Source organism: Chenopodium quinoa, unplaced genomic scaffold (assembly GCF_001683475.1).
Source record: "Chenopodium quinoa cultivar QQ74 unplaced genomic scaffold, ASM168347v1, whole genome shotgun sequence".
Classification (NCBI taxonomy): domain Eukaryota; kingdom Viridiplantae; phylum Streptophyta; class Magnoliopsida; order Caryophyllales; family Amaranthaceae; genus Chenopodium; species Chenopodium quinoa.
Window position 1 is genome coordinate 2,568,129 of NW_018743503.1, and position 23,770 is coordinate 2,591,898.

The 23,770-nt window shown below is 40.1% G+C and overlaps 1 protein-coding gene and 1 long non-coding RNA gene across 2 annotated transcripts; both read left to right on the forward strand.

Moving 5' to 3' along the window:
• The first annotated feature begins 4,566 nt into the window (after positions 1-4,566).
• On the forward strand, positions 4,567-6,852 carry LOC110739531. The gene is made up of 3 exons (XR_002514845.1): positions 4,567-4,881; positions 5,518-5,675; positions 6,689-6,852. It is a non-coding gene; the product is annotated as an uncharacterized LOC110739531 (long non-coding RNA).
• Positions 6,853-10,627: 3,775 nt separating this feature from the next.
• Positions 10,628-13,247, forward strand: LOC110739576 (peroxisomal (S)-2-hydroxy-acid oxidase GLO1-like). Its single transcript, XM_021920032.1, has 7 exons — positions 10,628-10,669; positions 10,775-10,842; positions 11,134-11,257; positions 11,355-11,433; positions 11,952-11,998; positions 12,098-12,175; positions 13,233-13,247. Exons 1-7 carry the CDS (start codon positions 10,628-10,630, stop codon positions 13,245-13,247), a joined length of 453 nt encoding a protein of 150 aa, XP_021775724.1.
• Positions 13,248-23,770: the final 10,523 nt, after the last annotated feature.

Sequence of the window (23,770 nt, forward strand, 5' to 3'; positions counted from 1 at the left end):
CAAGACATACACCTCTCATGTAAAGTCCATATTTCCATATTAATTCTTGTCACCCTTTAAATTAAAAATGAAAGTAAGATCTTAATAGTCAAGCCAATATAATATTATTGTTTAAAATAAAGATGTGAAGCTAGACGCAAAAACAAGGGAGCTGGGGTAGGTCACGGTTACCCCCTTAATTCTGTTGTAAAAATAATTTATGCAACGTTGAGCCTAAAACCAAAATGTTCACATGAGTATAATAATGTATCTCTAGCACATAGAATATTATAGTGTAAAATTTTGCCTATAAAAGAGAAAAGTTTGAGTATTTTGAACAAGGGGCACAAAAGCTATAACTAAAAAAAAAATTAAAAAAAAGGTAAATTCTCTTTGGTAATATAACATTTTTTCGTTTTCTCTTTAATAAATTGTTAATCCTTATTATCATTGGTAACATTGTATAATTATTTTAAGTTGCTTAGAACATTAATTATTTTTTAATTAAAATCTTAATTATAGTTAGAGTATAGTTTTTTTTTCAATTATAAAATCCAAATTATTTTAGAAATAATTAAAAAAAAACCCCTCCCACACCCACCCAGCCACCACCTGAGCCCCCTCCCCCGGTCGGCAGCATCCCAGCTTCGTTCCCACCCCCGCCGGCGACCCCCACCCTGTTGGGTTTCGTAGTGTCCGACATTACGCGCAATGAAACCCGCCCAAGACCCGCACACTAATTAATGTAACTAACATGTAATCACATAATTAAACAACAAAAGAGAGAGAAAGAGAAAAGACGATCTTACCCTCGATGCGTGCTTCGCTCGCTTACGAGCTCTTACTTGAAAGCTCTAGCTTCGCAAGTGCGTAAGCCTCCAACGGCTTGCACCCTCGACCCGACCCGAGCGGTCTCTACCTCAAAGGTTAGTCAAGGCTAGACCAACAAAATACTAGAGTATTACGAACTTAAAGGTTTTCTCACTTATAAGGAGATGCCTTATTGAGTTCAACTCAAGTGCTTTTTCCCAAACCCAAAACATGGGTATTTATAGGGAAAGGAGTCTTGATTTCCCATCTCCCTTCAATGTGTGAGAATGCATTTTGCTTAATTTATTTTAATTCAAAAACAAATTAAAATGCAAATCAATCAACAAGCACTAAGTGGCATATGGTGAGCAAGGGTAGGTGAGGACTACTAAAGGAGGGGGACCAAAACACCACTTGCTCCCCAAGCAAGGCCACCAAGACCGGTCCCCATTTTGACCGATGCTGACCTTACGCATGGCTGGCTGGCAGCCTGCCTTGGCTGCCAAGGCTGGGCTGGCTGGCCAGCCTGCCATCGCATGCGCGAAGCAAGCAAGCCACGCATGCATTGCGAGCTGCTGCTGCTGCGATGCGTTGCGTGTGCTGCTGTGCGAGGCGAGTGCTGGGCGATGCCCAGCTGCTGCAATGGCATGTGCTGCTTGAAAGGAATGGTGTCCTTCCAACAAGTGTATTCTTCCGATAGAGGGTTCAGAATTATTACAGAGTTAATTCTTCTGTAAGATCAAGTGATCGGAATGCCTAGGTGGAGGCCGCTTCCGATCAGTAATATCAAGGTACAATTGATATTACAGCTTAATCTTAACTGAACCCTTCGGGTCGAACCCTATCGAATCACCGATCCGAGACGACGAATTAATCCAAAAGGATTTAATGAGTCGACAGAGTTTTACGAATACAGACGTCGGATATCGAGCCTAGGGCGTCGAGACCGAGCGTCGCAAAATCACAAAGCGACAAGTATGAACATAGCCCTAGCACCACACTGGCCTAGCCATGTGGGTTGCTAGGCTAGACTGGGCCTAGCACCATGCCTAGGCGTACCATGCGTGCCCTAGTATGGCTGGGCACCATCGCAGCCCAAGCACCATGCCTAGGCGCACCATGCGTGCCCTAGGATGGCTGGGCACCATCGCAGCCCTAGCATGATGCCTATGCGCCATTGCAGCCCTAGCATCATGCACTAGGCGCACCATCGCTGGCACTAGGTGCTGGCGTGCGTGCGTGCCTAGCATGGCAGCACCATCGCTGGCACCAAGTACTAGCATGGGTGCTTGCCTCGCATCACAGCACGCTCGGCGTGTGCGAGTGCCCAGGCACCATCGCAGGCCTAGCACCACGCACAACACCATCGCAATGCCAAGGGCTTGCGTGCGTGCGTGTGCTTGTGCCTAGGCCTATCGAACAATCGCCGCATGCAGCCCAGGCACCATCGCAAGCCTGGCACCACGCACAGCACCATCGCAATGCCAGGGGCTTGCGTGTGTGTGCCTCGCATCCTCTCAGCAGCAGCCTCGCACAGTAGCATGCCAGGCAATGCCCTATGCATGTGCGTGTACGAGTGCCAGTGCGTGCTGGCTAGCAAGCAACAGTGGCGATGATGCGTGGGGCTGGTGCGTGTGTGCGTACGATAGGGACGCTGGGCAGCAAGGCAGTGCTAGCTGGCAGCGCTAGCTGGCACGCTAGCTGGCTACCAGCCCAGCAGCCACATACCGGTTTTGTGGAGTGGCGTGGGGACCAAATCCACCCCTTGGGGAGCAAGGCATATGGTTCCCCACCTAACCTTGGGCACTACTCCTTTGCACATGATCATGCCACTTGTCGCAATATGATTTAATTGATTATTTATTTAATTTGGAAATTAAATAAATCATTGATTTTTCAACTCTCCCACATTGGTGGGAGATTGAAAACTAATGACCCATTTCCCTATAAATACCCTTCAAGGGTGTTGGAAATGGGTAACCTTGAGTGGAATTAAAAAGGCAACTCTTGTAATTAGAGTAAACCTTTGATTCGTAAAACTCATAGTTTTGTTTGTCTGGGTCTTGACTAACCTTCAAGACTTGGGACGCTCGGATCGGGTCGAGGGTACGATCCGTCGGAGATCTCATAGTTTCGGGATTTTGAAGTAAGAGCTCTTCGGGAGCGAAGCACGCAACAAAGGTATAATTCTTGTTCTTAGTCTTTCTTAATTATGTTTATTATGCTTGTCAATTGCTTTAATTAAGGGGCGGGTCTTGGGGGGTTTCCTTCCACGTAGTGTCGGGTCACTACGAAACCCAACACTGCTATGCTAGCAAGCACGCACAACTACAACACACGCACGCATAGCACGCTACATGCGATGCTCGTGCTATGCGCAGCCTAGCTGTGGCTATGCGAGGGCCAACACATGAGCACTTTAACATGCGTGCGACTAGGCACACCAACCTTGCACGCATGCTCGGCCAGCGAGCCTAACACGCACATGCATGCTTGGCTTGCGGCATAGCCATGCGTTGCGGTTGGTGGCTCATGCTAGCCTAGCACTCGCATGCCAATGCTATGCTACGGCTTAGCTTGCACTTGTCGATTGCTTGATTTAACGTCTCGTCGAATTCTAAATTCTACTCGAGTTACGACGCTCGGTTATGACGCTCTAAGCTCGATATCCGACGTCTTTGTTCGTAATACTCTATTAACTCATCCAATCCTTCAGATTGATTCGTCGTCTCGGATCGGTTATTCGATTGGGGTGCGACCTGAAGGGTTCAGTCAAGATTAAGCTGTAATATTAATTATATATTAATACTACTAATCGGAAGCGGCCTCCACCTAGACATTCCGATCACTTGATCTCACTAAAGAATTAGCTTTCTAATAATTCCGAACCCTCTATCGGAATAATACACTTGTTGGAAGGATACCATTCCTTTCAATCTCCCACTTGTCCTTCCGGACAAGTGTGCAGTTAGTGTTTAGCCCATTTCCTATGTCACTTAATGTCTCTTCATGAACTATAAGGTAAGATTCTTCGTCATCCTTATTACGTCCAAAAGTGTTTCTCGATTTCCGAGTTCGATTGTCAATAAGCAAATGATTTCTAAAATCCATTTGAGAACGACCATGCATTTTCACAGTCTCACTCTTCGAGAGGCCTTGTAAACAACAAAGAGATGTTCCCTATTGTCAGTAAGGGGACATTCCCAGTCTTATATTGTTAGCTTCCCTTACTAAGAGGACCTAGTTGCCCGAGTGTTGCCGTTATAATCCCCTTTTACGGCAGACGTTTGACAACATCAAAACAGACTAGTACTCAAACAAGAGAACTTACAATACTCATGGTCGAGGAAAAAGGTTCCGATAGCTATAATGAGAATTGTACTTATGACGAATTTAAATCTCTTAAAGTACTTTCACAGGTCGATCCGGTATAGTTCCAAAACCAATACCTATGCAAATGATTTATGACAATCATGTCCTCGTAGCACAAGAAACGGTGCTATAAATCATACTACACACTAATCTCAAGTAGTCATTCACTACTACAAAAATGGGAAAAGAGACCTGTTATATGAGACCTGTTGATTATAATAACAGGTCTCTTTAGTATAAGAGATCTAATATTAGAGATAACAGGTCTTTTATATATTAAAGGGCCCACCACTCATTTGTGGAAGTTAATGAAAAGAAATAAGAGACCTGTTGTTTATCCTAACAGGTCTCTTATTTGTGTAAGGGTCCACCACCCACCCTTCATTTTTTTTACCTCTCTCCTTTTCTCACTCTAATTGATCCGCTTTTCCACCTTCGTTTGTTATCTCCTCTTTCTCTTTTTGTTTTTCGCTTTCAATCTCCATTGAAGCTTTGCAAGGAAGAACTTGCCCACCAAAGTCGCACGAAAGTCTACTTTAGCCACGAGCAGAGTAAAGAAGCAAGCCCCATCGTTTCAGACCTATAATTGTCGCAATTTGTGAGATCGAAAGTAATAGAGCTTTGCTTTTAGAATCCGTCGTCGTCACCCTCTAGATCAGGGAGGCCGCTGAAGCTTACTGGTTTGCCTTTTCAAACATACCAACCTTTGCGTAATTTGTGGTGAGAGGGCTTAATTTGGGGGGTTTTAATTGAATCTTAATGTCTAGGGTTTGGGTTTTTTTTTCAAGAAATTATAGTTTTTCTTTGCTTGAATATAATTTAATCGTGTTTGTTTATGCTTGTTATGTTTAATTGTTGATTGATAAAAAAAAAAAAAATTGGGTTTAATCGTCCATTTTTTTGGAATTTTGTTTCACTATTGAGGTAATTGGACGACAAATTGAATGTCTCTTTGGAAATTAAGTAATCGATGCAGAATTTATATTAATGTTGATTAATTGCTTTGATAGTCTTGTTGTTCAAGCACAACAATTCGAAATCTAACCCCTTTTTTCTCTATTGGTTTTTGCTCAAGTGTTGACTTAATTAAGATTATCTTTGTCTGGGTTTATCATTCCATTTGAATGATGAATTAGGTGTAATTTTTTTTAAAGGGAATTGGGTGTATTTTAAATGTTGATTAATTGGCTATGGTAGATTATTGTTGTTGCTGAGTTTGTATTGTTCCATTAGAATGATAAATTGGGTGTATTTTAAATGTTGATTAATTGGATATTGGTAGATTATTGTTGTTGTTGAGTTTGTATCACTGATGCCTCTAATATTTTATCTTCCAATCCCTTGTTTTTTCTTCAGAAAGATCGGCTCGTAGTCTGGGATTATGATAATGTATACAAGAAAAGAGTTTATACAAATATTCACTCTTGCTTGCTCAACACTATGAGGTTAATCTTAATGTATTAGCTGCCTCGGTGTAGACACTTCCTCTGGTACAGTGGCCTTCGATAATATGAGTAAGCTAATAATTTTCAAGGATCTTGCGGTTAACAATTATCTTTTGCCCTACAGATTTAGTGTAGTCAATGATGGAATTATATATGATGCATCCTTTGATGGAACAATAAGCTGCACTAACATAGAAACTAGAATTTCAGAATCATTAATGGACCTGAATCCTAATGGTTGGCATGTATATCAATTTTTTTTTATTGATATTTTAGTTTGGTCAGATGTGATTGTGTTTGGCTATGATAGCATTCGTTTGTCAATGAGAATTTACAACACACCCAAGCATTTTTTTTTTCTTTTTTTTTAGATCTTGTTGCTGTACTTTTCCTTAGGTAATATAATTAGGCTTACATTCTTGTATACATGATTAATGGGATACATGAACATATGCAGGGTCCAAGAAGTTGGCAGGTGTTGTATGTCTTAGATATTAACTTAGAGAAGAAACAAGGAGAGATAATTACTAGAGGTCACAAAAACTTTGAGCTTATGCTCAATCTACAATTAGGAACCATGTACTTTTCGCCTCTTTTTGCCCCATTATAATTTTATTTATGGACTACTTTTGATATATTGCAATCATGTCATCCTGTTGATGCACCTTATTTGGCTCTAGTAAGCTCAAACCTCAATTGTTTTGGTCTTATTGTCTGTCGTTCTTATTTGGCTCTAGTAAGCATTGAACTAGCTCCTTGACCATAGACATGCAGATTAAGATGAATTTAGTTCAAACATTATTATAATGTGATTATTTTAAGAATGGTGATGTAATAATTTAAGAAATCATATACAAAGTGGTAAAGGTGATTATTTTTAAATTGTGATTTATATTTATTGTGTCTTATGTGGCTTTTCAAAATTAGTATTCTCCTTCGGATTTCAATGTGGGGTGTGCTTTAGTTAGAGATTCACTCATGTTTAGCCTTAGCTTTATTTTCAATTTGACATCAGTATTTATATCTTTAATTTACCTCATTTAATTTTTTTTGTTAATCATGATTTGTTGTTTATCTTGCAGCTCTTTCACCAAGACCCTTGTGCTCATTCATTTGAAAATGTTGACGAAATTAGAGATCTGTGGGGCTAAATTCTCTTATACATGTAAATTATTGTTCGTATATACTTGTAAATGTAACTACTAGTAAATTCAATAATTATATAAGTTTATGTAAATTTATCTAATTGTTTGGTTCTGCAATTTTCAATTTTAGTAGAATGTAATTACAAAATAATAAATATATATCGTCGAATTATTTATAAAAATAAAATAAAGAGACCTGTTATCTGACAAAATAGGTCTCTTTATGGCTCTCAAAGAGACCTGTTGTGTTAAATAACAGGTCCCTTCCCCTTCTTAAGTGTATGATGTGTATACATGCAAAAAGACCTGTTACCTTACTTAACGGGTCTCTTATTGATTACAAAGAGACCTGTTCAGTTGAACAGGTTTCTTTAGCAAAGAGACCTATGAGCTAGAGACCTCCTCTAAACAGGTCTCTTATGCCATTTCCAACGGGTCTCTTTGACCTTTTTTGTAGTAGTGATTAACCGTCCATTATTTAAATGACCTTGATTAGGGATAATTTTCGATTGAAATATTTTACGTTCACTTAACAGGTGTTTCTTTATCCAAGACATGGTCTTGATACCCCGTTTTGAATATTCTCATAAATTGAATAGACTCATTATTTAATTCTAAACCACAATTAATAGAAATGGAGTAATAATAAATTTGCAGAAATTTTAATTGCTCCAAAACCGAATGGTTCAACGTAGTGTTTTACATTAAAATCTCAAAATTAATTAAAACACATGATAGGGAAATCAAAGCCAATCTCCAACGTGCCTGATTCCCATTGTCTCAACGTGCTTGTTGTGTTTCACTTGAGGCAAAGGTTTAGTGAGTGGATCGGCCACATTGACGTCTGTTCCAATCTTACAAATTCTGATTTCACCCTCGGACTTCCATTCCCTTATCATGTGAAATCACCTCTTAACACGTTTGACCTTCTGATGTTCCCTTAGATCCCTAGCCTGAGCAATGTTAGGTTTCGTAGCGTCCAACGCTACGCGGAAGAGAAACCCGCCTAAGACCCACCCACTAATTAAAGCAACTAAGCATGCAATCACATAATTAAACAACAAAAGAAAGAGAAAGGGAAATGACATTCTTACCCTCGACGCGTGCTTTGCTCCTATAGAGCTCTGACTTCAAAGCTTAAGCTCCGCAAGCGCGCGAGCCTCTGATGGAGTCAACCCTCGAGACCCGACCCGAACGGCCTCTACCCCGAAGGTTAGTCGGGGCTAGACCAAGAAAAGACTAGAGTATTACGAACTTAAAGGTTTTCTCACCTATAGGGAGATACCTTATTGAGTTCAACTCAAGTGGTTTTTTCCCAACCCAAAACTTGGGTATTTATAGGAAAGGAGACTTGATCTCCCTTCACCCAACAATGTGGGAGAATTGCATTTTTCCACCAATTTATTTTAATCAAAAACAAATTAAAATGCAAAGTAATCAACAAGCTCCAAGTGTCATATGGAGAGCATGGGTAGGTGAGGACCACCAAAGGGGGGGGGGACCAAAAATCCCCTTGCTCCCCAAGCAAGGCCACCAAGCATCGGTCCCCACCAAAACCGTGGCTGACCTCACGCATGGATGGCTGGCAGCCTGCCTTGGCTGCCAACGCTGCCCAGCTGGCACCTAACACCAAGGCTGGGCTTGGCAGCAAGCACGCCACACATGCATTGTTGGCTGCTGGCTGCTGCTGCTTGTGCTTTGCGGGTGCGAGTGCTATGCGTTGCCCACCACGCATAGCCCATAGCACAAGCACGCATAGCGTGTTGCTACACTAGCAAGCACGCACAGCATGCTGCGATGGCTGGGGCTGCTTGGCTAGCAAGCACGCACAGCCACATACACGCACTCATGGCTTGCGATGCTGCGTGATGTGCTGTGTGATGGCCAACATGATGTGATGGCTGGTGCTACTTGGCTAGCAAGCACGCATAGCCACAACACACACACGCATGGCACGCAGCTTGCGATGCTCGTGTTGTGCGATGTGCGTGTGCTTGGCGATGCTTGGCTCGCTAGCATGCATGCGGTTGGTGCCCTTGCCTAGCCTAGCACTCGCATGGCTAAGCCAATGCGATGCTACGGCTTAGCTTGCACTTGTTGCTTGCTTGATTTCACGTCTCGTCGAATTCTGAATTCGACTCGACTTACGACGCTTGGTTTCGACGCTCTAAGCTTGATATTCGACGTCTTTGTTTGTAATACTCTATTGACTCATCCAATCCTTCGGATAGATTCGTCGTCTCGGATCGGTTATTCGATTGGGGTGCGACCTGAAGGGTTCAGTCAAGATTAATCTATAATATTAATTATATATTAATACTACTGATCAGAAGCGGCCTCCACCTAGGCTTTCCGATCACTTGACCGCACTGAAGAATTAGCTTTCTAATAATTCTGAACCCTCTATCAGAATAATAAACTTGTTGGAAGGACACCATTCCTTTCACACCCCTCTCCCCCACTCCCGAATTCCCCTCTCTCTCTTTCTCTCTCTCTCTCTCTCTGCTTTCCAACACCCTCTTAAACAAACTCTAAAAAATACCTCCGTTCATTTCGTCGACATCCTTCTTATCGAGATTTCAAATTATTTCTCGAAATTCGAGTTTGAATTGTCGAAAAAATGATTAAATATTTATCCATTTGATTAGTGTTGTGTATTTTCAGCTCTTACTCATTAAAAAGTCTAGACACCCATCATATTCGTAGAAAGGACTTATCCAATCTTGTGCAACTAACTCTTACCCAACTTTTAGCAAGCCTAAAAACTACCTATGTAAACTCCTTTTACAGCATGGTGTATAAGTGTACGACTAAGTATAGGTAGGGGTGAGCGAAAATTCCGTGTACCCGAAAGTGAAACCGAAACCAGTTAGGAACCGGCGAGTCTGGAACTAGAAGGACCCGGTTGGGTACCCGGTTACCCAAGCTATATTATACTAAATATATTTAAAAAACAAATATAATATGTTTAATGTATCTAGTTAGTAAAATAGATAAAATATTATTAATGCTTAACATAAATATAATAGCTTATATATATGTGTATACATATATATGTGTGTAAAATAAATATATATATATATATATGTATATATATATATATATGTATATATATATATGTATATATATATATATATGTTTACATGTATATATGTGTATACATGTATATATGTGTATACATATATATATGTGTGTAAAATATATATATATATATATATATATATATATATATATATATATATATATATATATATATATATATATATATATATATATATATATATATATAAATATACATATATATATAACCCTTTTATATGTGAGGACTCATTATAACCGTTGGATCAATTACATCCAACGACTACAATTAACCCTGGTCAAATGCGTTTTTTCTCTCTCCTCCTTCCTCTTTCACGCACAATTTTCTCTCTCCTCGTTCAAGTTCATCCTTCCTCTAAAAATCGAAAATCCCAACAAATTTTAAAGATTTTAGAGAGGGAAGCAATACTATGGCAGTAGAAGAGCTTGAGAAATCAATGGTGGCAATTGAGATTGAAGACCAGAGAAAAGACGATGATGATTTGGAGAAAGGCCAGATTATCGACGATAACTCAAACGCTAAAAAACCCAGCAAATTAATCGCAACAACTCATCCTCTTGAGAATCCTTGGACTTTTTGGTTCGATAATCTTACTGCTAAATCGAAACAAGCTGCTTGGGGTAGCTCTATTTGACCCATTTATAATTTCTCTACTATTGAAGAATTCTGGAGGTTTCTCTTTTTATCTTTGTTTTTCAATTTTATTAATTTGATTTTATTGAATTTGGTTGTTTGAATCTTTTTGTGATGTGGGTGATTAATTGATTATGTTCTTGATGTTGTACGCAAAGAAGCTGAGAATTGTGACTGCTTACAAGGTATTCGACGAAATGCCTCATTGAATTTTTTTTTTTCAGTTTTCTTTCATTTTTGATGTTTGTGTTTTTGTTTTCTGGTGTTGGATCTGAATGTGAATATTTCAGAGCTCTAAATCTGGGTATAATTGCAAGGAATTGATTGAGGCTATAATTTTGTTGCTTAAGCTTGCTGTGTAGATGATCTGAACTTCTGAAGTGTGTATATAGTTCAAATTGGGGGTTGTTGAGAATAGTTGTATTCTTTTGTGATTTGAAAACAATTAAGATTTGGGATTTTGTTTAATTACAAGATAGTTTATCAATATTTCTGGCAGTTATAATTTGAGTAAAGAAAATAATTGATCTGGGATTTGAAAATAATTGATTAGAATCATTAGCAAATCATTATTGTTAAACAACCATATAGGATATATCTTTGGTTGACTATTGCAATTTACTTATCGATTACTCCCAATGAAATTCAGGTTCCGGCCCCACATCCTCATTGATGTAAGTCATATAGACATTACAACAACTGTCTTGGGTTTCAAGATTCCCATGCCAATCATGATTGCTCTTTCAGTTATGCAAAAAAGGCTCACCCCGAAGGTAAAAACTCAAGTCCTTGATGTTCATCTGAACGTTCAAGTATTCTACTTTGATATGTCAATCTGTGTTTTGGTTTATTGATGCTCATATGAAAAAGACTAATGCAAGTCATTCTAAAAGTATCCTTAATATGCAATTTGGTATTGTTACTGCTACTCTTGTTTTCAGGATAGCTGGTCAAAATTAACACAAGGCCAACAGACACCTGCTGTCTTGTAGCCTGTAAGCTTTAGTAATACATTGATTTATGATCTGAACATTAAAAAGCTCAATCAACTTGATATTTTATTTTAATTTAAAATCAGTATTGGATCAATGCTTTGAATCAAATGCTCTAAACTAGATGCTTTATCATATATGAATATGATTTTGAAGATGATACTTTAATTAATAGTATTCACAGTCTGACACTCGTCAATACTCTAGTCTCACAGTCTCATGAGCCACATTTTATATTAGTTCTTGCTTTTAAAGTATGTAATATGGCATGTACCTGCATAAGGTGCATATATCTGACACTCCCTAGGGCATCTTCACCATGCTATTATTGTTTCTACTATGACATTCATTTTCTCAGTTTCCTCCTGAATAGTGGAGTGTTTAATTTCTTTGTCTAAGCTTGCTGTATAGATACTCTATGCTGAATTGAGAAACTGGAAAAACCTCCTTTTTTGAAGTGATCATTTTCTTGCAGGAGAATTTGCAACAGCACTGGCAACATCTGCTGCTGGCACAATTATGGTTTTGACTCACATTTCTTTCCCTTCCTATTTTTCCTCTCTTTCTGACCTTAAGTATCAAATTCATTCTTTGATTTGCATGTGTGATTATCTGATCCAGGCATTGTCTACAATGGCCACATCTAACGTTCAAGAAGTTGCCTCAACTGGACCAGGAATTCGATTTTTCCAGCTTTATGTGAGTATAAGTACAAAAGAAATTGTAATTTAGTAACTCCATCATTTTTCCAGCTTGCTGATTTAATGAATAATTAAACAAATGTTTGCTCATTTGCTGATTTATTCTTTACTAATTTGTAAAAAATGAGCAAATAATTTGTCAAAATGAGCAATTAATTTTTTGCTCATTTGTCAAATGAGCAATTATTTTTTGCTCATTTGTCAAATGCGCAAAAAAATTCAATGCTCCTTTGTCAAATGAGCTATTTAATGCTCATTTGTCAAATGAGCAAATGATTCTTGCTCATTTTTCAAATTAATGGTCATTTGTGAGTGTGTTTGAATGTTTTAAATACGTTAGCCTACTAGCTCAAGGGTAGAGCATTGTGCAAATGCATAAAAGATGTGGGTTCGAATCCCACGTAGGTTCATTTATGTAAAGTGGAGACACAAGTTTGTATAGAGTTTAATTGTAACAAAGTTTATATAGTTATAAATCATTTCAAACCAGTTTTTTGCTCATATAATTTAGTACGAATTGATTTTTTTTTTTAATTAATTTTGTTTATAGAGATAACCTATGTAGAAATTGAACCTACATCCTCTATGCATTTGCATAGTGCTCTACCAGTTAAGCTAATAGGTTTTATCATATGTTTTAAATCATTTTCTACGTTATAAATTTTTAAATAGTTCATTTGATAAATCAACAAAGAATTGTTTTCTCATTTGATAAAATGAACAAAGAATTGTTGCTCATTTGATAAATGAGCAAAGATTTGTTTGCTTGTCAAATGAGCAAAGAATTATGTGCTCATTTGATAAATGAGCAAATAATTGCTTGCTCATTTGACAAATGAGCAAGATTTATTTGCTCATTTGACAAATGAGCAAGAATAATTTGCTCATTTGAAAAATGAGCAAATAATTGCTTGCTCATTTGACATCATACGCAAGCCAAATAAGACAAATATTATGCATCATCTCTTATAAGAAAATCTTGTAATACTTGAGGGTTAAATAATAAGACAAATATTATGCACCAATTTATTCCTTGCTTTTGCTTATTTGTACAGGCAACTAAGAATTAGTTTGATCATTTGACCAAAGCTCTTATCTTACACCACAACTCCACCCTCACCTTACCCAATCACATGCACAACAACAACAATAACACCACTGTAGGCAACACGTCCTAATATCTGCGCCACCAACCATGTCCTGCTACCAGCAATTTTGCAGCCATCGTTCCCAGCCAACACTAAGCTGCTGCTACAGTTCTCACAGCCACGCCACACATTGCAACATACCAACAACACCCTGTAACAAATTACCACCAATCACGATCCCATAATAGCAACCCAAACCACCCAATTTCCTCCATTCAACCCTCCAACAAAAGTAAGGTCATGCTATTAGGTGAGAGGTAAAATAAAACTTCTTTGATTACTCATACACTCTGAAGCACCTCTTATCCTAGGAAAAATGTAACTAATAGGTAAAATCACAATTATACTAATGAACTCCAATGGGCTACAGTGTTGTATACAAACTTCACCTCCGATTCATAAAGCCACACATTTCATGACAGATGATGCTCATTGTAGCAATAAAATAGAAGATGCAAATCAATATTTCAGGCACCAATAGTGCTAGAAAGCTCAGGATGGAAAACTTCTTTCAAAGGGCAGTTCATTTTTCGCATCAAAAGTATCCGAAGTATTACCTACGAACTCATTTAAAACAAACTCATTGATAATAGAGTACCAATTCACAAGATTTCTAACAAGCATTTTATCAAACACCTTGTATGCACTATCAGAATATTCATAAGGATCATAAAAATGCACCAATAACCCATTTTAAACCAAGTTTTAATTGCAACACAATTACATAATTCATAACAAAAATTAATCAACTAAGTAAAAGGATTCTGTCAACACAAACAAGATAATGATAAACAACAACACTGCGTAAATTCAAAAATACTGACAAAAATTAAGAAAATTATATTCGGAAAAAACTAACATAACTTTTGTTCATTATTTACCTGTATAATCTATGAAGCTTGTAGATTCTTGTTGCCGCTGAAATTTGACAAAAATCGAACGGAATTGTGTTCGAAATCCTTGAATCTCATTGAAATTGAAGCTCGTAGTTTCTTCACTCTGTTTTTCTGAGTAGCAGCAAGTATATGGATGAAAAGTTTGGATTTATTAGAGCCGTTATATCGTTTGATCCTAAGGCTTAGATTTGTTCTCATATATTAGGAGTGTTCTTACATAAAAGGTGGTTCTCACCAAATCTCAACCCTATGTGTGTGTATATATACATATATACATATATACATACATATATACATACATACATATATACATATATATGTATGTGTATATATATATATATGTATATATATATATACATATATATATATATATTTGTATATATATGTATGTATGTATATAGATATATATGTATGTATATATGTATGTATATATGTATATTAAACGCTAAAAATGAAAATAGACTAAAAACAGTCTAATAATTTGTTCATGAATGTATATAATACTACAAAAAAATGTCCATATAGAAACGCAATATTAGTGAGATGAAATCAAATATTTGTCTCTAAATTAGAAACGGATTGAAAATCCGTCTCTAATTTACCGACAGATTTTTTTCCGTTGCTAAATTTAGAGACAAATTTTTTTTTTCCTGTTGCTAAACTTAGAAACGGATATTTTTTCGTTGCTGATATGGCGACGAATTTTTAATTCCGTTGCTGATATGATCGACGGATCGAATTTTTAATTCCGTCCCTAATTTAGAGACGGATTTTTAATCCCGTCTCTAAATTATTTAGAAACGAATTATGTAAAATATTACTTTAGAAACAAATTATGTAAACTAGAGACGGAATTTTTTTCCGTTGCTAAACTAGAGAAGAATTTTCAATTCCGTCTCTAATATTTCTTTCACTTATAATCAATTATGTGCGTAGAAGTAAACAAATAGTATTTGGTATAATTGGTAAGAGTTTCACCATGTGACTTTGAGGTTACAGGTTCGACTCCTACCAATTGCGATTCTTAAGATTGGGTATTCCAGGAGCATTACATGCAAAGCCGAGTCGGGTTGACACGAGTGAGGTTTCAGAGTGGTAAATGGATTAGGTTGAACCGAATAACATCTCTAATTTTAGAGACAAAATATTTTTTTTCTGTTGCTAAATTTAGAGATGTTTTTTTTTTTTTTTTTTTTTTTTTCCTTTGCTAAATTTAGAGACGGATATTTTTTTTTCTGTTGCTAATATGAGCGACAGATTTTATTTTTCCGTTGCTAAATTTAGCGACAAATTTTTTTTTCCGTCTCTAAATCCATTTAGCGACAAGGTTTTTACAAATGGAGTGATTCTGTCCATATATCCGTAGCTAGCTATTTCCACCGACGGATTTTTAGAAATTTACTTGTCGCTAAAAAGACAAATTTTTGTAGCGTAAGTGGGTACCCTGGAACCGGAACCAGAACCAGAACCGGTACCCGGTAGTTCCATTTCCAATTCCTAAATTTTACGACCCGGTTGTACCGGTTCCAATTTCGGTTCCAAATTTAGGACCCAGTCCCAACCAATTCCGGGTCCAGTTCCTAAAATTCTGATCGGGATTCGGTTTGCTCACCCCTAAGTATAGGCCCATACCTGGTATGGTTATAGCTGTAAATTCGGGTAAACGGGTCGGGTTTGAGTCAAGTTAGAGTGGGTCGGGTCAATGTAGTAACCTATGCGGGTCGGGTTCGGGTTGGGTCATGCTTGAGTCGGGTCACGTCGGGTCATACATCTTATCGAGTTCGGGTTGGGTTTAGGTCGGGTCAATAACAAGTCTGGTTACATTCGAGTCGGGTGAATAATAGGTTGGGTTTAATTCGGGTAAAAACTTGTTGGGGTCATTCTCGGGTTCGAGTCAGGTTCGGTTCGAGTCAATAATTTGCGAATTATAATCAGGTCGGGTCATTCTCGGGTTCGAGTTGGGTTCGGTTCAAGTCAAGTCAATAATTTACGGGTAATAATCAGGTCGAGTCATACTCGGGTTCAAGTCGGGTTCGATCAAGTCAATAATTTGCGGGTTATAATCAGGTCGGGTCATTTCCAAGTCAGGTCATGTTCGGGTTCGGATCTCAAATATTGGGTTAATATGGGTTTCGGGTTGATTTCATGTCGGGTCATATCGAATTCGGGTATTTTTTTGGGTCAGTTTGTGAATCGTTCATGTAATGATGTTCATATTAAATCATCATCAATTTCTTCATTTATTGTAAGAGAAGTAATTTCAGATAATTTTAAATTCAAGCTTAATAAGTTCAAATAAGTTTAAATAAGATATGAAAGGAATGGTGTCCTTCGAACAAGTGTATTATTCCGATAGAGGGTTTAGAATTAATTAGAAAGCTAATTATTCAGTGTGGTCAAGTGATCGGAATGCCTAGCTAAAGGCCGCTTCCCTTCAGTAATATTACAGCTTAATCTAGACTGAACCCTTCGGGTCACACCCAATCGTGTAACCAAACCAAACGACGAATTTATCTGAAGGATTAAATGAGTCAATAGAATATTTACGAACAAAGACGTCGGATTACGAGTTTAGAGCGTCAAAACCGAGCTTCGTAAGTCAAGTCGAATTTAGTAAAGAGACAAGACAGAAAAATCTGCCAAACGACAAGTCATAATATATAGCCCTAGCCTCGGAATGGCCGAGCCAACTAAGGGCTGGAGCAATATGAAAGGAATGGTGTCCTTCCAACAAGTGTATTATTCTGATAGAGGGTTCAGAATTATCAGGAAGCTAATTCTTCAGTGAGATCAAGTGATCGGAATGCCCGAGTGGAGGCCGCTTCTAATCTGTAATATTAGTGAATAATTAACATTACAGCTTTATCTTGACTGAACCCTTCGGGTCGAACCCAAACGAACTGCCGATCCAAACCGACGAATCAATCCGAATGATTTGATGAGTCACTAGAGTATTATGAACAGAGACGTCGGATATCGAGCCTAGGGCGTCGAGACCGAGCGTCGCAAAATCAACAAGCAATTAGTTCTGAAAGGAATGGTGTCCTTCAAACAAGTGTATTATTCTGATAGAGGAGTCAGAATTATTATAGAGCTAATTCTTCAGTAAGGTCAAGTGATCGGAATGCCTAGGTGGAGCTCGCTTCCGATCAGTAATACTAAGGTATAATTAATATTACAGCTTAATCTTAACTGAACCCTTCGGGTTGAACCCAATCGAACAACCGATCGGAGACGACGAATTAATCCGAAGGATTCAATGAGTCGTCGGAGTTTTACGAACTCAGACGTCGGATATCGAGCCTAGGACGTCGAGATCGAGCGTCGCAAAATCACAAGTAACAAGTTCGAGCGTAGCCATAGCACCACTATGGCCTGACCCTGTGGACGCTAGGCTAGCTCGAGCTAGCATGCACAATGCATGGCTAGGCGCAAGTGCTAGGTGCGCCATGTGTGCTAGACAAGGCATGGGTGCTAGGCACATCATGCGTGCTAGGAACACTCGCAAGTGCTACGTGCCTGGTGCTATCTCAAGGCCCAGCCTAGCTAGCACTAGCGCACTAGCATCGCCCATCGCCTATCGCAGCCCTCCGCACAGCACAACACCATCGCAGTGCTAGGCACTGGCGTGTGTGCGTGCGTGTGTGCCATCGTGCAAGCACAACACCATCGTAGTGCTAGGCACTTGCGTGTGTGTGCGTGAGTGTATGCCTAGGGCTATCGCACCATCGCAGCAGCCTCGCAATGCAGCACCGTGCCTTCGCATAGCTGTGTGCTTGCGTGCATGCCTTCGCATGGCAGCACCAAGCACAGCGAGCTAGCAAGCAGCGCCAGGCAGCAAGCAGCAGCAGCGAGGGGCTTCGCCCAGCACAGCAGCATGCGTGGCTCGTTAGCAGCACGCATGTGCTGGCTGGGGGCTGTGCGTGCTAGTTATGCCAGCTGGTGCGTGCTGGCGTGCTAGCTGCCTGCCAGCCCAGCTGCCTTGGTGATGCCAATATGTGAGAGGTGGGGACCAATTCTTGGAGCATGCCTTGGGGAGCAAGGCAATGGTCCCCCCCCCAAGGGACATGGTCCTCACTCAAACCTCTCTACCCTTTTGCCACTTGTTGCATGGTGATTGCTTTGATTAATTATTTAATTTAGATTTAAATAAATTATCACATTTACCCATTCTCCTACATTGGTGGGAGATTGAAATTCAAGGGTTCATTTCTCTATAAATACCAAGGCTTTGGCATTTTGGAAAGAACACACTTGAGTGGAACTATATAGGCATCTCCATTGTTGAGAATGCCTTAAGTTTGTAAAACTCCAAGTTTTTATTTTTTTCGGGTCCCGACTAACCTTCGGGGCTTAGGACGATCGGGTCGGGTTCGAGGGTACGAACCGTCGGAGGCCTTGCATTTGCGAGGTTCAAGTAAGAGCTCTTTTAGCGAGCGAAGCACGCGTCTAGGGTATAATTCTTTATCCCTTTCTTCTTTTAATTATGCATTAATTATATTTGCATGCTTTAATTGCTTTTAGTTATCGGGGCGAGTCTTGGGGGGTTTCTTTCCGCGTAGTGAGGGTCACTACGAAATCCTACAGCTGTATCAGAGCCGCGCTCCTTTTAATTATTGTAATTATTTATTAATTAAAGTGTTTTAAAGTAGATTTAAATTCTGGTTTTGCTTTTCTAATTGGATTAGAAGCTCGTTTTGATTAATTTTAAAACTTGTATTTTTTACTCGTTTTGGCTGTCGAACCCAGATTTTGGCTCAAAAATAGTGTTTTATGTGTGGAATCGACATTCTGAATCAGTTTCAACTCTTTTTAAGGGCTGTCCAGAAGCCAAATTCGAACCAGAAACCCAGTTTTTTGAAGGTTTTATCGTTTTCAACGAAAATTTTAAATCTTTTGTGCCTTGGTTAATGCAAGCATGTCAAGGGTAGATTAAATGCATTATTGCACCCCTAATCTACTGGAATTTAAATAACTTTTAAGCATGATTATGGAGTTATAATATATGCTTAAGTTGATATGTTCTTTTTCACATAAACTTGTTTTACACAATTATGCAAATAAATTGCATTAATGTGTGCATACTTGTTGTGAATGTGTATTTTTAAGTTCCTAGTATGTTTAAGATCTAATCTTTAAATGTTTAAATGATTGGAACTTTAACCCTAAATTCCATGTTGAACTAATTTTGGATTTTTCATATTTGGTTGATTAAAATCCATGAAATTCAAATGCTTGTGAGTAAATGTTGATTAATCTTCATATTGGAAGATGTAATCTTGTTATTTTACACAAGTATAAAGTTGGAAAATTTTATCATTGGATGATTAATTTGTTTTTCCAACTCCCTATTTGTCAAATCCATTATTAATTTGCATATTGGTTAATTAATTATGGACATAGACTTTTCAATTTTAAGCATCAAGAAAGACCAAAATATTCCAAAGTAATTTTGGAAAATTAGGCTTGTGCACCGTTAAAATTGAATTTAATTAAGTTGGACTTATTTTATTTTCATTTTTTTTACCCTAAATTAATTCTAAAATAAATTTAGATTAATTTTACGTTGCACGTAAATCGGGATTAAAATCCCGAGAAAATGCGCGTAAATCGAGGCAAAAACCCCAAGCGTCACCAAGGCTAGCCGGGCTGCCCAGCAGCCCGCATGAAGCTGCCTATGGTGCGCACAGGGGTTGAGCATTGAGCATGCGCTGCTGTGTGGCGAGGGATGCTAGGGGCTGATGCGTGGGCAGTGGCCTATACTGCTGGAGTTCTTTGGCACGCTGCTGGGCAGCATGGCAGCAAGCCCCAGCCTGCCCGCCACTTGTTGGCATGCGCCAGCATGCGCAGCATGCAAGGCAGGCTGCTGGTGCTAGCAGCGTGGCATGCTACGCTTGGCGCTGCATGCTAGCACCACGCACCAAGCACACCCCATGGGCTGCTTGCCAGCCATGGTGCGCAACCCACAAGAGAATGAGTGGGCTGTTTTTGGCTTAATTTCGAGCTATGTGTTTTGCGAAAATTTTGCCGTTTTAAAATATTTATTTAATTATTTTAACGAGGTTAGACCTCGATTTTTCGGCTCTTGCAAAATTTTTGATTTTGACAAATTTGGGTTAACCGACTTAATTAATTGGATTAATTAAGTTGGATGCGGAATTTAGTGGGAGCTTAGCTAATTATGTGAACAATTGCACTTAGTAATACATAATATATTAAACAACTTTGAGTAGTTTTAATTAGGCGCGTTAATCGGATTAACCACCTAAGTTAGTTACTAGTTTTGCGTGTTTACTTGATTTATCTCGTAAAATGCATGGGCCATTCACAAATAGTGAATGGGTGAATGAAAGATTGTTTCAAAACAGCTTTTGAGAAAAATGGCAACTAGTGGGACCCGACTAGGATAGAAAATACGGACTGCGTTCCGTTATGTATTTTTGTACTTTAGATTTATCTTAGTCGTAGTAGCTAGTAATGTTATTTTGGCCAAGATGTCTCAAGACGGCGTTTCGATGAGGACGAGCCAAGATGAAGGCTCTTGAAGATTTGAAGATTTCAAGGGGTCATGCTAGTTGCCAAATGCATCAAATTTATGCCTTGTATATATATATTGTGTTGTTGTATATATTTGAATGTTAGATGCATGTCTAGGATTTCAAATGTTGCAATGATTAGTTAATTTCACTTAAATCAACCAACATAGAAACCCTAGGTCCCTTAAAATATTGAGCTAAAAACTTGCCGTTCTAAGAAAAACACTTACCGAACTAATGCGCGTATGTGATGGGCTACGCCAAAGCGAGGCATCACTACTTCCCTAGGAACGTAAGGTATACTAGGTATATAAGTTGTCTTGGTTAAGCTTAACGATATCAGTAAGGAGTCCTTAGATGTCGTGGCAAAAGAGATAAAATGTCAAGAATGCATTAGATGCGACGTTTTATCAAATCGAGAGTAGCTTAGAGCTATTAGCAATTGGATTGCTTACCTTAAGATATTTAATGATTAAGACAAGCGAAAGCATGCTTAACCATTTCTTGATCTTTAATTGAAAGGAATGGTGTCCTTCCAACAAGTGTATTCTTCCGATAGAGGGTTCAAAATTATTACAGAGTTAATTCTTCAGTAAGATCAAGTGATCGGAATGCCTAGGTGGAGGCTGCTTTCGATCAGTAATATCGAGGTACAATTGATATTACAGCTTAATCTTAACTGAACCCTTCGGGTCGAACCCAATCGAATCACCGATCCGAGACGACGAATTAATCCGAAAGGGTTTAATGAGTCGACAGAGTTTTACGAATACAGACGTCGGATATCGAGCCTAGGGCGTCGAGACCAAGCGTCGCAAAATCACAAAGCAACATTGCCCTAGCACCACACTGGCCTAGCCATGTGGATGCTAAGATAGTTCGAGCTAGCATGCACCTAGCATGGCTAGATGCAAGCCTAAGCACACTAGGTGTGCTAGGCACACCATCGCTGACCATCGCAGCCCTAGCATCATGCCAAGGCACTATCGCAGCCCTGACATGATGCCTAGGCACCATCGCTGCCTACCGCAAGCAATAGGCGCACCAAGGGGCACCTGGCAGCCTATCGCAAGCAATAGGCGCACCAGGGGCACGTGGCAGCCTATCGCAAGCTCTAGGTGTAGGGTTTCGTAGTGACCCACACTACGCGGAAAGGAAACCCCCCAAGACCCGCCCCGATAACTAAAGAAATTAAACAAGCATAAACATAATTAAGCAATAATTAAAAGAAGGGAGAGAGAAGCTATACCCTCGATGCGTGCTTCGCTCGCAAATCGAGCTCTTACTTCTAAAGCTCTAGCCTCGCAAGTACGACGACCTCCAACAGAGTCCACCCTCGAGACCCGACCCGAACGGCCCCTACCCCGAAGGTTAGTCGGGGCTAGACCAAGAAAGACTAGAGTATAACTTAGAGGTTTTCTCACCTTAAGGGAGATGCCTCATTGAGTTCAACTCAAGTGGTTTTTCCCAAAACCCAAACATGGGTATTTATAGGCAAAGGAGACTTGAATCTCCCTTCTCCCATCCATGTGGGAGAATTGCATTTTCCTACTAATTTATTTTAATCAAAAATAAATTAATGAATAGTGCAATCAATGAGTTACAAGTGTCAAATGGAGGAAGAATGGTTAGGTGAGGACCATTACAAGAAGGGGGGGACCTTTGCCTTGAGGCCCAAGGCAATGCCCACAAGCTTTGGTCCCCTCACCCAAACCGTGTCCACCATGTGGCTAGGACAGCTGGCTGCCAGCCAGCCTTGGTTGCCAAGGCAGCATTGCTGGCGCCTGGTGCCTAGGTTGTGCTAGCAAGCCAGCCAGCACAAGCATGCGCACAGCCAGCAAGCTACGCTCAGCATGCGAGCTGCTGCTGTGGCATGGCGTGTGCTGGGCGTTGTGTGTGGCAAGGATGCTCGCCCATGCTACTGCTGACCCCGCAATATGCCCAGCCCAACTCTCTCACGCATAGCCCGCATTGCTAGCAAGGCCCAGCCCTGCGATGATGCGTGCTTGCGAGAGGCTGGCTGCTGTGGCGCGCCATTGCCTAGCACCATGCGCAGCCTTGCACGCATGAGCCTAGCACGCTGCTACGCGAGGCACATGCACACACGCACTGCCCAGCATGCCTAGCACGCTGCTGACTGGTGCGTGTTGCTTGCGATGTGCGAGGCATGCTGCTGCCATGAGATGCTTAACACGCATGATGCGCAGCGATGCCTTGTGCTGCTGCGTGCCACTGCCCAGCATCTAGCATGCTAGCCAGGCTGCTAGCGCCTAGCACCATGCACAGCATAGCATGCTACTATGCGATGGTGTGGGGCTGTCATGGCTGACCAGCATCATGCGCCTAGCATGCCTAGCATACTAGGCTTGAGATGGGGCTTGCCTAGCCTAGCACTCACATGGCTAGGCCAATGCGAGGCTACGGCTAGGCACGTACTTGTAACTCGATTGATTTTACGTCTCGTCGAATTCTAAATTCGACTCGACTTGCGACGCTCGGTTTCGACGCTCTAAGCTCGATATCCGACGTCTTTGTTCGTAATACTCTAACGACTCATCTAATCCTTCGGATTGATTCGTCACCTCGGATCGGTTACTCGATTGGGTGTGACCCGAAGGGTTCAGTCAAGATTAATCTGTAATATTAATTATACATTAATATTACTGATCGGAAGCGGCCTCCACCTAGACATTCCGATCACTTGACCTTACTGAAGAATTAGCTTTCCGATAATTCCGAACCCTCTATCGGAATATTACACTTGTTGGAAGGACACCATTCCTTTCACTAGGCGCACCAGACAGCCCATCGCAACATGCGTGCTGGCTTGCGTGCTAGCCTTCGCATGGCAGCACCAAGCAGCGCACCATGTGTATGCAAGGGCCTGGGCGCCAGCACATGGCTAGGCCACGCATAGCAGCCCAGCATAACTACGCACCAAGGCTGCTAGGTGATGCGTGGGTGTGCGTGTGGTGCGAGGCCAATGTGTGCTGTGCATGACTCGTGCGTATGG